The sequence below is a fragment of the Protomyctophum bolini genome (assembly GCF_963924005.1).
Source record: "Protomyctophum bolini genome assembly, chromosome: 7".
Lineage (NCBI taxonomy): Eukaryota > Metazoa > Chordata > Actinopteri > Myctophiformes > Myctophidae > Protomyctophum > Protomyctophum bolini.
In genome coordinates, this window is record NC_137868.1 from 38,911,104 (window position 1) to 38,926,185 (window position 15,082).

Here is a 15,082-nt window from a genome sequence, read left to right on the forward strand (position 1 = left end):
ACTGTAGGGCTTTAGAGTGGTTAATGATATATGAAGCCCTGCACACTAGCTGGGGGTAAAGTTTGAGTGATGGACGTAGGATGAGGTGTGAGGTAGGTTGGATGGAAAAATACAGCCTTGTGGCTACGAATGTGCAGCCTTTGTCTTATTTTTCCTTTTTTACTGCCTTAGGCCAGCACCTCACCAACACTGGTGTCATGCGCCCTTTCCTGTTTTGTCTACCAGAAACTTAAGGATCTACAGGGACACTGGTCAGTGGTGGAGAGAGAGAGAGAGAGGAACTACAGTAACAGATGGAGTTACAGTAGGATTACATGAGTCAGGATGGTGTGCCATGAATTCCCAGGAAAGACGGAAAGGAAATGGGAGTGAAATGGTATATGCAGGCAGTCACTCAAATCCCAGCCCTGCAATTCAATTCCATCCGACCCTGGGGGGGATAAAGAGACGGGGCTGTCACGAGAGGAAGGAGTCACGGATGCTCACTCCGATGGTGGGAGGTGAGTGACCAGAGAGGGGAGGGCAGTGAGGGAGAAAGCCCCAGCGCTCAAGATGGGAGTATTAAATTAAGACTTTCCTACAAGTGAAGTGGTTTAGGATTAAAGGGTCTTGATCAGCCACAGAAGTCTTCAAAAAGCCACCGAAGTACAGAATGGGAAGGAATGGTGAGACAGTCTTTGTTTTATCAGTTAATGATAGATTATTTACTACTGTATTAATTAAGCACTATATTTGTATACTGGAAGATGATTTGGGTGAGTGTCTTTAAAACAATTGGGGAGAGTTTGAGACATTTTGAGCATGTAATTGGTTCTCTTTTACAGTAATGGAGGTAATTGAAACAGTTTATTGCCATATAGATGACTTTTTAATCACATAGTTTACATTTTGTCCTATGATCATCAGAGAAAAAAATGTGTTTTGATAATTAAGACATGCCTAAAGTAGGGTCACCAGGGTCACAGTGGTTAAGGACAAACGTGCAGCTGGAGCAACATAAAAGAACATATACTTCTTATTCGGCCCAGGTTTCTGCTTCTGTGGAAATTGATTGTTTTAATCCTTTAAAAGTTTAATTTTCAGTGACATAACACACTGTGTCATCTCCGAGAGCCTGCTTCAATAATACTATTATTTCAGGAGTATAGGTAGAACTTCTCAGCTCACAAAATGTTGTCCTGCCTTGGCCAAGTTTACTTAACTGTGTATTTGATCCAAAGGCAAAACACATTCTCAGAAACAGGGGAATTAATTGAAAGGCTTTGGTCTGAATTAAAAAGTGTCGATGGGAGTTATACTGTATTAACAGAAGTATGATTTTTTTTAAACGTATTCGTAACATTATTGTTGCATCACAGGTTTACAAGTGTAAGGAAGTACAGTAGGTGAAATACTTTTTTTCCCACGCACGAAAATAAATTGTGCTGTGATGAAAGAAATATTCATAACAGACAATCGAGCTACCATATGTTTTCCAAAGCAGCCATTGTTCAGTGTGTGTTACTGTGTGTGTGTGTGTGTGTGTGCGCAGTATTTTGGGGAGCTGTACACTGTCATACACCAAAATATACTGTAAATTAGGCTTTAACATAATGATTTATTGTATCACATACATCCTCATCCTATGGAGAGAGTGAGATATCAAGCATTTGTTTCACACCCAAATGCACCTAAAACAGTAGCCCCGCTCGGAACCCTACGTACCCTTTGCCTTTGTTTACACGTAAAGTGTAGTGTAAACAAACTGTACGTAGGGTTCCGAGCGGGGCTACTAAAACAGATGAATGCAGATTTACAGGGATTACTAGCATAGCTACATTTAATGTAAACCCTGGGTTTATCCATAATTTCATCAAAAAAGTAATCCCTTGTTTCCTCCTTCCATCTTTAAGGACATCTTTAAGTCCATCTCGACTTAAAGAGTTGGAGTAGAAGTGGTGGATATACAATAGCATGAGAGATGATTTACTGCTCTCAGGAAGATGACTGATGATGATGATGATCCGACTCTCAGGGGTATGTAATGTATTGACTGTGCCAGTGTTTCTCACACTTAGGGTGGTGCCAAAGATATTATGACCCTTTCTAATGTCTGTACTTGTTAAGGCCATGCATGTTGTTACATACATGTTACATTACGACTCCCACCATAGCCATGGTTCACATGACGCATGTGACAGTCATGTTTCAGGGTTACTCCAACTGTTATGTGAAGTACGAGTGAAGTAGGATTTCAACTTTTGTTCGATACACTTATTGATACAAGTAAGACGCGCAAACGCGGGAAGCGAACGCAGCTCGTACATATTTGGGTTTTTTTAAGATTTATTTTTAAGTTATTATTTTTTTAAGTTAAGTTATTTTTAAGTTAAGTTTTTAACTTAGCGCTAATTTGGAAATAAATAAAAGTTATGATAAATAAAATCCGAAGTCGTTCAGATGTGGTTGTCCATGCAGAACCGCAGATCCATCTGATATGCCCTTACAGTATATACAGTAGGCATGGAGATCCAGTTCTCCAGAACCGCACGTGGAGTATACTGTTGTCATAGACTGGCCTAGACTCCATATTTGGGCATGCCTGACACAGTATTCCATTGTACAGGTAACGGGTTGAGAGGGACATGCATTTCCAACTTGCATCTGAACTTGTTGAAGCCGGTCTTGTTGAAATCAACGCAGCAACTTTGATTTGAATGGTAGTCAATTTGCAAGCCAATCAGGATAAAAAATATAAAGCATTGAAGAATTGACATTCTCAAGTAAAGTAAAAGTACTTCAAATTTGTACTTGAATCATAGTACAGTATTTGATTAAATGTACTTGGTTTATTATTATTTGGTCTGATCAGACTCGTCTAAATCCACAACAGTTTTGTTCACTTCCCTGCTCCCATCTGTTTGTTTGCCACATATATCAACTAATAATCTTCTCTTTCCTCCTCTTCTCTTTTAATCTCTCACGAGGCCTCTGTCCACTGTTCTTGTGATCTTCTCCTCTGTGTTGTTACATCACCACCATCTCCCAATTATTATATCATCTCCCAAACATCTGCCCTCTCCTTGCCATCCAATCTGAACCTGTTAGCACTGGGCAGTAAAGCTGTGATCACATTGCCTAATACATCTCTGTTAGTTTCCACAATTAATAATGAACAGTTCCATAACTGATCATCAACAGTTTATTATTGCCACACCTTTTTGAAGGATTTGATTTTTAGAATACCTGCTGTTGTTACAGAATTGTCAACATGTTGATGAATTATGATAATGTGCAAAAGTCTATTTATTTTGTTTGCCAAATAGTCCAGACTAACTAATAATTGTCATTGGTAACCACAAATCCAACAACTATCTAACAACATAATCTGGATTATTATGTCTGCCATGACAGCGCAACCTTTAGTGACAGCATCTCAACTTCAACTTTATTGTCACGTCACAAGTTTACAGGTGTAAAAGAGTGCTTATAATTCTTTGTACAAGCTCCCAACGTTTAGCAATTTCAAGGAAAGAGTCATGAAGGTAGAAGGAGAATACAGAAATAAACAAGGGAAGCGAAGTTGGATAAGAGAACACAAAGTCTGTTATAAAATATCAAATATGTGTAAGATGCATGGTCAAAATGGAAATATATGAGGCAAAAAGGCTTCTCATGAAGTAGAGAATCATTTGGAGCAGATATAACAACAATTTATAAATCATACATTTGTAAATCAAATGTATGCATACGTGATACGTTATATTGCCGCCAGGGCAGCAGCAGTGTTATTTTATAGTCCTATATAAAGTGATAATGCCTGCGTCATCTGCACCTGTTGTCTCTACCAACCCTATGTAGAACCCCATTCCCTTTGGTTAATTGGTTCCCATCTCTTTGACCTCTGTCGGCCATGTTGGATCGCATGTCACGTCGTTCTCGTTCCCTGCTGTCCCTGTCCCTGACCTCTCTGGCCCTGTCTCTGTCCATCCTGGCTATCTGCACGTCCTACTGGACGGAGGGGACGCACAAGGTGGTGAAGCCCCTCTGCCTGTCTCCTGTGAAGATGAAGAACTGTGGACAGAACAACAGTGAGCCTTACACCACAGGTATCGTCTTTTAGCTCTCCCAGCAGTGGCGTGCACAGATAGACACTAGGGGGTGCTAGAGCACCACCTGCCCTTGTGTGCAATGTGCCCGTTTGAAAACCCCCCCTGGCCATATTGTGTTTTGTACAGTGTACAGTATGTGGATCATGGTGACATTGATCAATTCTTGATTCAAAGCTTCGAATACATTATTATTTAGGCCTATGCCCCAAAATCTATAAATCTCACACTATCAAGACAACCGGACGGTTCCACGTGCTGCACAAGGTGCCCTATTTTCACTTGAGCACCTGCTCCTCTAAATGTCTGTGCACGCCACTGTCTCCCAGCATTATCCTGCTACCCTATCCTGCTACCCTAATAGACAGGGGTACATGAGCACCTGGCCGTTCATTCGTGCTCTATCTCCGACCAAGCCACACTTCCACCACACATCTCTCTATCTCTATGCAAAATAAAACCTGCACACTCCCACAAAAGACATAGACTACATTGCATTCGCCAAAAATGTCTTCTTTACTGTTTAAATATTACTTTTCTGAAACACGCTATTCTTGCTCAACCTCAACAGCCTACGTCAGAATCGTCATGTTGGCGTCTACTACGCCAACTACGTTCACTTAATGGGGCCAGTCCTTCACAGTGACACACGCGTTAGATCAACCACGCGACCGGGATGGTTTCTACCCCTCAATGTCGTGCCTACTCTACACTGCCATCCGAAGGCCCCTCCCCCTTTCACTGCTCCTGTGTGTGACCTGTGAACTACTCTCTGACTGCACTGTGGCTTGATTTATATGTGCGAGGTTGAAATGTAATGCACATAAATTAATTATAGGTCCAGCAAGCAAATCATGATTGTCTGTTTGTGCTCAATAGGTCACCATCACATTCCGATTTTAGGTGTTGTGTTTTCTATGACATTTATTTGGGCCAGTAGTTTCATATCTATCCTTTTTCCGACCAACACAGAACATGCTAACGGTGTTAGCGCGTTAGCATCCATCTTGCTTTTCATTTATATGTGCGAGGTGGAAATGTAATGCACATAAATTAATTATAGGTCCAGCAAGCAAATCATGATTGTCTGTTTGTGCTCAATAGGTCACCATCACATTCCGATTTTAGGTGTTGTGTTTTGTATGACACTTTGGCCAGTAGTTTCATATCTATCCTTTTTCCTTTGACCAACACAGACCATGCTAACGGTGTTAGCGCGTTAGCATCACACAGCTTACAGCGTCAGTGTTGCATGAATACTTTCAACCATGACAATGCCGACTACTTTTGCTACACACACTTCCCAAGGATTATGGAGATGTCTTTATTTTTTTTTTAAGGTTGAGAAATGAAATAATTATGGTCGTTTCTAATCTCAGCATTTCACAAGAGAAAGACGTGGATGCCTTTCGCTGCGCTGTTGGCGTTGCCATGTCTCATAGAAACAAGTAAATAGGTCTTTAAAAAGAATCCCAAAACAAGCGCATATAACAGGGGTCTGTAACCTATTTTAAATGAAGTGCCATGTTTTTATTTTCTAGATAGTGAGTCAGCCACAAGCTCACATCACAACAATAATCCATGTAATAATCACAATAACAATACTAATAATAATAATCATAATAATCCTGCTACCCTAATAGACAGGGGTACATAAGCACATGGCCGTTTATCCAACAGCTTTCTCCGACCCAACCACACTTTCACCACACATCTCTATATGCAAAATAAATTCGGCACACTCCCAGAATACATATAGGCTACATTTCATTGAAAGAAATGTCTTAATTACTGAATAAATATTACTTTTGTCAACCACGCCATTGTTGCTCAACATCACCAGCCTACGTCAGAATCGTCATGTTGGCGTCTACTACGCCAACTACGTTCACTTATTGGGGCCAGTCCTTCACAGTGACACACGCGTTAGATGAACCACGCGACCGGGATGGTTTCTACCCCTCAATGTCGTGCATTTGCTGCGCCCTTCTAATGCTGCGCCACGCCTACTCTATACTGCTCCATGCGACTCGAACAGCGTCAGCAGCAGCAGCTCCGAGCCTCCGTCAGAAAGGCTGCCCACAGCACTGCACAGCCCCACACCCAAATTAATCGAATGAATGAATAAGGCGCTTATATCGCTATTGCTCAGTGGATGGGACATTTACATTAAAAGCAATCGGATGGACGCGTGGATAACGGCATGGTTGTGTGCAATCGGAGGGAAAGCTTCCATAATCCATATAGCTTCCATGCTAGCTGCTTCAGACACAGGGGAGGGGAGGGAGAAATAGTGCGAAATAGCGCTTATGCAACAATTACCCTAAAACACAAACACCTCAACTCGATGTCATTGTGAATAAGAATTTCGAGCGAAATAATAATTTTTGGAAGGACACTTTCACCCAGTATGAAGCTAAATGTGGAAGCCGTGTGTGTCACACCAAAACGGCTGACCTATAGAATCCTGTAACCAGCCTCTCGCACTGCCTGCGAGTTGGCTCCGTCTAAGGCTCCGTCTTATGAGCAAATTTAGAACTTCCGGTCTGACAGCTAGCAGATTTAAGACATCCGGTTGCTTTCAGAATAAAATAAGATTATTTAATTCGTTAATTAAATAATTTTTACATTACATTATTAGTATTATTATTACATTACAGTTATTGTAAAGACACACATTATGTTTCTGTGTAAAAATAAGTAATTAAATAACATAAAAAAGTTATCTAAATGGATAAATGCTATTCACTGGAGTGCATGGACTTTATAAAGTGGACACTGGACAAAAGACGGCTCCGCCAGGCAACTATCTGGACATACCCACGCGTTTGGGAAGATGTCCTCTACCACCCCACAGTCTCCGCTAAGCGGGAGAGGTGTAAAATTCACAGCAGCAGAGCTTCTACTGGGGTCAATGCAAAAAAATGTACCGTTTCCGGACCCAGAATGGACACTGGACAAAGAGGCCTCCGCGAGGCAACTATCTGGACATACATACGCGTCCGGGGAGATGTCCTCTACCACCCCACAGTCTCCGCTAAGCGGGAGAGGTGTAAAATTCAGAGCAGCAGACCTTCTATTGGGGTCAACACTCAAAAAAGTGCCGTTTCCAGACCCAGAATGGACACTGGACAAAGAGGCCTCCGCGAGGCAACTATCTGGACATACCCACGCGTCCGGGGAGATGTCCTCTACCACCCCACAGTCTCCGCTAAGCGAGAGAGGTGTAAAATTCAGAGCAGCAGAGCTTCTACTGGGGTCAATGCAAAATAAATTACCGTTTCCGGACCCAGACTGGACACTGGACAAAAGACGGCTCCGCGAGGCAACTATCTGGACATACCCACGCGTCCGGGGAGATGTCCTCTACCACCCCACAGTCTCCGCTAAGCGGGAGAGGTGTAAAATTCAGAGCAGCAGACCTTCTATTGGGGTCAACACTCAAAAAAGTGCCGTTTCCAGACCCAGAATGGACACTGGACAAAGAGGCCTCCGCGAGGCAACTATCTGGACATACCCACGCGTCCGGGGAGATGTCCTCTACCACCCCACAGTCTCCGCTAAGCGAGTAAATGGGTGCTTATATTTCTATGTGAAATGTGGTGATGCTGGCATCACAATAGATGCCAGCATCACGCTGCCTCCGTCTAATAAGCACATTTACAACTTCCTGTTTGGAAACCGAAACAGATGCTTCTGACATTTGCCTGTGCGTGCTTAATCGTTGTACTTCTGAACACATTTCCCAAATCTCAGTGATTTATCCACACATCGCTCTGTGTGTGTGTGTGTGTGTGTGTGTGTGTGTGTGTGTGTGTGTGTGTGTGTGTGTGTGTGTGTGTGTGTGTGTCGCGTCGCCCTCCAGCTGCAATTGCGAGTGTGCGCTGTGTGCAGGGCACACTACTGAGTTTAAAACCACAGCTGAAACATGAAGTGGAGTCTGTCAATTCCCGCAATTTCCTTCTTCCCATATTGCGCTGCAACGACACTAGGATTGAGCCCCCCGAAGGGGGGCGAAATTCTAGTATATATTATTTTCTATAGGCCTACTCTTGGGCCCTGTTTATACTTTATGGTATATATACGAGGGCGATGCCAGGTTGAAAGTGGTTAAAGGGGCATTTAAACAAAAATGCTGTTGATGTACTCTGCACATCTATAGGGAATGGCCTGGGCCCTGGGATATCATCCACCCATGCGTGCAAGTCTGTCGCAAGGTAACCTGACTCTGCCAGCTGGGGGCGGTATTGGGTAACCATGTTCCCCAACACAGCATCCATCTGGGATCTCTCAGGGAGTTGTGCTAACGCCGAACCACTCGTGGTTCGAACCAATCAGCGTGAGCTAAGGGCGGGACATGTGCGAAACTGGATGTGACGCTATATAGACACGTCAATATGATTGGTTGTGTTTGCACGCCCACACGGTGATAGACAGACGGTCCATCCAATCATCTACCAAGTATCTTGAAAAAAAGGAACAGCCCTGTCATCGAATTTGCTCCCGAGATCCCAGATCCCAATAAGCTGTGAAACAAATTTGTGTAGCAAGCTTCTTGGATCTGGCAGCGTCAGGTTAGTCGCAAGGGGCCTGAGTTCAATGGCGATTCAGAGAATTTTGTGCTTTACACTTTTAAATTTATTTCCCATTATTCCCATTTCATTAGGGATCACAATTTCTTTCCACTGGCCTTTTTTATGGCCAAGGTTTTCTTGGTTTATGATAGCAGTCATTGTTGTAATTGACACGTTTTCCTTTTAATGGGCCAATCACGCCAAGCATGATAATATAAGTATATAACTAACTATAATAATGATAATTGTGACTGTGAGCATCCACACCGATTATTATGTGGCGTCACTGCTGAGCAGTTTTTGTCCGGCACAAGGCACGTTGTATGGTCACTCTTTCACTCTCCTCATGTACTCTGCAGAGAATCCCACTCCCATTCCGTTCAACAACACGCTGTCTCCGCTCCGGAAGGAGGAACTGGCCAGCATCCGACAGAGACAGCTAGCTAACGCAGTCCACTATGTCTGGGAGACCGGAGAGGACAAGTACGCCTTCAGATACTTTCATACTGGCTTCTGGGAAAGCTGTGAGCAGCACAGCAGTGGTGAGATGTACACACAGTGATCTGCTCACCTCCTTGAATGCTCGGTGTGTAAAAGGGTCTCCATCAGGTTCATGAACTGTGTTTGCAGATTTGTATTTTAGGGACTTTACCTTTAAGCACCCGGCAGAATTCACTCGGAAGTGAATTTATCCTTGAACAAATGTATTATACACACACACACACACACACACACACACACACACACACACACACACACACACACACACACACACACACACACACACACACACACACACGTGAATCTAATGGAGTAGCCCTGCCTGAAGCCCATTTAAGCCTGATATCTACCCTGGCCAAGGCTGGAATTCCTCTTTGGATGAGTGGTAGATGTTTGTTTGGTTTCCCACATGGCAGACACAGGTTTAAAAAATGATTCCCAGGTGTTACATAATTGGCACCATGACCCGGGATGTGAATGGAGTACACCTTCAGTAGAAGTTCATAAGCATAATATCTACCGTGGTCAAGGGGAAGTTCCTTTGAGTGAATGATATATGTTTGGTTTCCCACATACAAACCAAACATCCTTATTTAGTGTTTTAGGCATTATCGAATGCTCTCAAAACAAGTACAACAGGGAGACAAAAATAATTTATAGGCTTAATAAGAGTCATACTGCTCTGACAAATTTCCTGTTGAGATAATATGCATACAGCATAATGAATAGCCATATGCACATATATTATCTTTATCTTTCTTTTTTTCTCTTTCTTTCATTGTTCGTTTTTTTTGTTGGTGTTTCTTCCTCTGTTTGTTTTCCCGTTTGTTTACTGTATTGCAGGTATTGCAGATGAAAAGTGTCGCAGCTTCATAGATCTAACCCCTGAAGAAACACAAGGTAAGTTGAAACCAAAGCTGTCTATTTATGAATGAACTACTGTAGCCATGGACCTGTGCCATATCTTTTAATCAGGTGGATGGTTCCAACGGCAGAATAGTATTTAGTTCTTGTTTTCTGAAAGACTTGTATATCATTGTACAGTCCACATTATTCTTCTTTATTTGACTGTAAAGCCTGATACTGGCATTTGGGTTGCTTTCAGTGGCGTGCAGGCACACAGAAGACTGCTCAGTTTTATGACTATAGTAATGACATAATTGACAAATATATAATGTTGAGCATTGAAATAGTGTCACTTCAAGCTGGATCTATAAGATGTAACGGGAAAAAAGTGTATATACCTCCGTTTCTTTAATTGAAAGTAAGTGTGTGCGTGTGCATGTGCATGTGCATGTGCGTGTGTGTGTGTGTGCGTGCGTGCGCGCGTCTGTCTGTGTGTCTCAGGGGTACTGTGGCTGTCATTGATTTGTGAGTTCACCTACATTGGTCTGCTGGGGATGGGGTTTCTGTTGAACTGCTTGGAGGTGCTGTGTGCTCAAAAGGAGATGTACGCCCTGAAGATCAACTCATTCGCAGCTATCTGCATTGTACTGTCAGGTGAGACCTGCTGCTGTATGCATTATATTCATTGCTCTGCTCTACCTCTTTACTTTTGTTTATCTCATTGCTTTTAGGGCTTCTATCCATTTGAACCGGTTTTGTGTCAGCAACCATAGGAGAAGATTTGACAAAGATTTTTGAATATAGACAAAAAATGTAATAAGTGGGCAAAGTGTAACAACTGTTCCTCATTTTTCTGGGGACCCCCTTGGAACAACCCCAAGGACCCCTGGGGGTCCTCAGGTGACACTTTGAAAGCCATTGTTAATGTATTAAATTGCTTTAGACTACTGAAACCATATAGTGTTCAAGACATTTCTTATGCTTTATTCTTTCCATGGAACTGCATTTTTCTGTATTGTATAAAAATGTACTATTAATTGATTGTGTTTCATCTCTCTCCAGGGCTGGTAGGGATGGTGGCCCACATGATGTTCAGTACAGTGTTTCAGATGACCATCATTGTGGGACCTAAAGACTGGAGGCCAGAGACTTGGGACTATGGCTGGTCTTTTGCGTATGTTGGCTAAGCTTTGACCTTGACATTGAGCTCTTTGATCTGTAGCTTCCCCATCCCTTTTCCCCTCTACAACAAATCTCTTCACAGGCTCTTACAGGCTTGCAACATGTTGTGAGGTTGCATCTCTCTTTACTATTGCCAGCAAAGAGATTTGAAGTTCACCTATTATGATGACATGCCCAGAATAGGGATCTTATCCCATTCTGACCTGAGATCAGATTCTATACGAGGTTTCCATTGGACACACACATGTCTGATGAACCCATTCTGACCTGAGATCAGATTCTAAAAATGTCAGTCGTTCTTCGATTTTTCAAAAATAGCAGACCTACAAGCTCATAGCGCGCCACTCGGTGGCGCGCTATGAGCTTGTAGATCTGCTATTTTTCAATAGCTAAAGCATAACATGATGCTAAGCACCAAAATGGGTTCCCGGTCAGAATGGGTTATAAGGGTTGTTATAGGGATCTTCTATGGTTAAACTTTGTGAAAGCAAAATTCAAGCCTCATATAATGTAGATATAGATAAAATCCTATCCTATATTAAAATTGGCTAATGGGAGGAGGGGTCGGCCTAGCAGACCACGGCCACACCACTCTGACATAACCATAAACAATCCCAATATTCACTTCGCTACTCAGTCTGGACAGTTTGACTACGTAATTGAGTATTTCAATTACGTAGGCAAGTGACTCGAGATGTACCCCCTCTCTCCCAGTTTCCTGTCTCTCTCATTGACTATCAATAAAATGTTAGTATCGGGTGTTTTTGAGTGCTGCTACCAATGTTTTGGTACAGTTACTACTCCCCTCCTCCTCCACCCATGTCTCCTCTCTCCTCCTCCTCGTTAGTCTGGCCTGGGTGTCGTTCAGCTGCTCCATGGGGTCGGCGGTGCTCACGCTCAACTCCTACACCAAGACCGTCATTGAGCTCCGACGCAGACGGATGCTCCGGCTGGAGGAGGCCAGAGCCGCCGCCCTCGTCCCCTCCTATGACGAGGTGGTCCCGGGCAGCAGTCTGTACTCTGTCGGTGGACTGCTGCAGTGTCCAGACGGGATGGTCAACGTCTCTTGGGCGCCGGAGAGCAGCGTGTTCGGAGCGTGGGACATGCCGACGCTGATGTTGGTAGGGGGATGCGGGACCGAGGGCTGCGAAGACTGTGAGAGAGAGATGGATGATATGGAGGAGCCCATGGACAGGGCGGACTCACCCTGTTAGAGGACTCACCCTGTTAGAGGACTCTGATCAAAAGAGTGAAGGTTTCGCATTTTTCAAAACTCTGCTGCTAGATTTGTAGACTCTATAAAGCAGTCAACAGCCAAGGCCCTGCATACATAACAGACTGTCTGCTTGACACACACACACACACACACACACACACACACACACGCACACACACAAAAAGCGACCACAAAAGAGAATAGGAGAGGCAATGTTTTTAGGACGGATTTCTTATCATTCTAACCCTATAGTTTTACCTTTTATCCTTATTTTTATTCTATGTCCTTGATGTTATGCATATTCTGTGTTTTGCCTTGTGTCTGCTTTGTTAATTTATGACTTAATTGTGAAGCATTTGATTTCTGTCCCACATTAACATACGTGGATGACTGTATACTCAAGAAAGACGCAGGAGCACAAAGTACCAACAAACTGGCCAGATGTATGGAGAACAGGGATGACTTGAAGCGACGATGGAGGGTTTGTCTGAGGACGACCTATAGAGTCCTGCCTGTGAAGCACTTTGAACTGCAACTCTGTATGAAAGGTGCTATACATAAAGTGTATTATTACTATTATTACATTTATTATTATTATTACAATTCTGTTCATCCACTGGGGCTTTTCAAAGAGTAAGACAATGACGTTATGCATGCAGCGTCACTGGGTAACTGGGTCACTGGGTAATCCAAACTTCCAAAGACAGAAGGCTTGGTTTAATGCCTGCAGTACCGTTTAGCTCTGCTAGAGGCAGGACTCTAAGAATTACAGTGGCATCAAATTGTTTCCTGTCTTTCTCTGGTAATACCATGCCAAACAGACTGTCACCTAGAGAAAACGTATACAAAACTGTAGTGTATTATATACATCTTATCATATCATCATCATAGTATTTTTCTCTCAGAAATAACATCAGTCGGCCTCATGGTGGCGCCATAACAGCCCACTTTACAATTCGCCTTATAACTCTTGAACCTAGTAAAATCAAAATGTTACTTTCCCTGGATTCCTTGGGTCAAGCCCATTTGTGTCAGGATAGATTTTCCACCATTTTGACTTGATATAGTTCATGGTTTTGGCCCATCATCTGACAGAATAGTCTGTGTATTTGCATACTGGGCCCTGGTTGGTGCCCCAAAACTTGGTGTGGAAAGTCCCTCTTTTATGTCTGGCTTCCAGGTCAGCTGGAAAAGGGCACACTGAGACGTGGGTAAGAGTATGTTAAATTGGACATTTTCATGGTAAAATGTTTGTAAGAGCCATTTCGTTTCTATGCTTTTTGTTTCTATAATTGACATCACAGTCACGGTCAAGGTCAAGGCCAACGCCCTTTCTATATGAGGAAGTGAGCAACAAGGCACAGGTGCTACTGAAGTGAAAGAGGCAACAGTTTGTTGACTATAGAATCTTTAGAACAAAGGCTGTTGAATTTGTCGTTGTTTAAATAACTCAGAAACAACAAAACATTTCAAAGTAAAAAGTTCCAGCATGTGTCTCCATGTAAGCTGAATAATAAAAAGTGTGAATGGAGTTTCTAGGTGAATGTGATTTTTGAGTGCCTATAAAGCTGCCATTGAGCCCCATGTTAAATGTATCAAATTTGAAAGCACTATATTTCTAAAACTATGACACATTTCAAAGATTCCTCTTCAGGCAAACAAAAAAAAAGTTATCCTCGTTTCTCATCATTTTGGACCATGGGCTATAGCCCATATCGTACGGCATACTATAGCACGCCGTTTTTCATCATTTTTGACAAAAATGAAAAAAATAAAAAAACGATGGGTTATAGCCCATGTTTTTTGAATGCGGGGTAGCGCGCCGTTTTTCATCATTTTTGAGGATTTGAAAAAAATTAAAAAATTAAAAAAACGATGGGTTATAGCCCATGTTTTTTGAAATTTTGAAAAAAAAAGTTTTCCATTTCCGCAATTTCCGCAATTTCCATTTGCGTAATTTCCGCAATTTCCGCAATTTCCATTTCCGCAATTTCTCAATTTCCGCAATTTTCATTTCCGCAATTCCGCAATTTCCGCAATTTCCATTTGCGTAATTTCCGCAATTTCCGCAATGGCCATTTGCGTAATTTCCGAAATTGCCGCAATTTCCATTTTTGCAATTTCCGCAATTTTCATTTCCGCAATTCCGCAATTTCCGCAATCTCCGTAATTTCGCAATTTCCGCAATTTTTTTTTAATCAATTAAAAAACAAATGTGAAAATGATGAAAAAATACAACATACTATAGTTCAAAAGGTTAGCTGGACAGGGTTCTTTCTGACATAAGCCCCAACCGTTACATCTCAGGAAACAGGGGGAGAGAGCACCGTCTCCCGATGGTCCTTCCCAGCACCTTGATGTCATGACATGGGACTTGAACCGGCCAACTGTCTGTAGCAGTGGCAACGGGTCAAGCGCTCCACACCATTGAGCCAAGGCACCTTGGGGCATTCAGCAGATGTCTCCTGGTGCTTTTGAGTTTTTATTTTTTATTCAAGAAAGTCAGTGTGCAAAGCATCACAGAGACACATGAATAATGTGGGATTTGAACCGTGGACCTGTGGATCAGAAGTACAGCCACTCATCACACTGAGCTAAGCGCGCAGGGTCCGGCCCATTCCTCTCTGTTATGTCATATGACGAGCATTTAACTTTTAATATCACAATTATTGTAG

At 42.7% G+C, this 15,082-nt stretch overlaps 1 protein-coding gene across 1 annotated transcript; it reads left to right on the forward strand.

Moving 5' to 3' along the window:
- Positions 1–3,892: 3,892 nt before the first annotated feature.
- LOC308318058 (germ cell-specific gene 1-like protein) lies at positions 3,893–12,405 on the forward strand (the record flags this gene model as incomplete). The annotated part of the gene is made up of 6 exons (XM_080767430.1): positions 3,893–4,088; positions 9,022–9,204; positions 10,016–10,063; positions 10,511–10,663; positions 11,072–11,183; positions 12,039–12,405. 6 exons carry the CDS (start codon positions 3,893–3,895, stop codon positions 12,403–12,405), a joined length of 1,059 nt encoding a protein of 352 aa, XP_080623556.1.
- Positions 12,406–15,082: the final 2,677 nt, after the last annotated feature.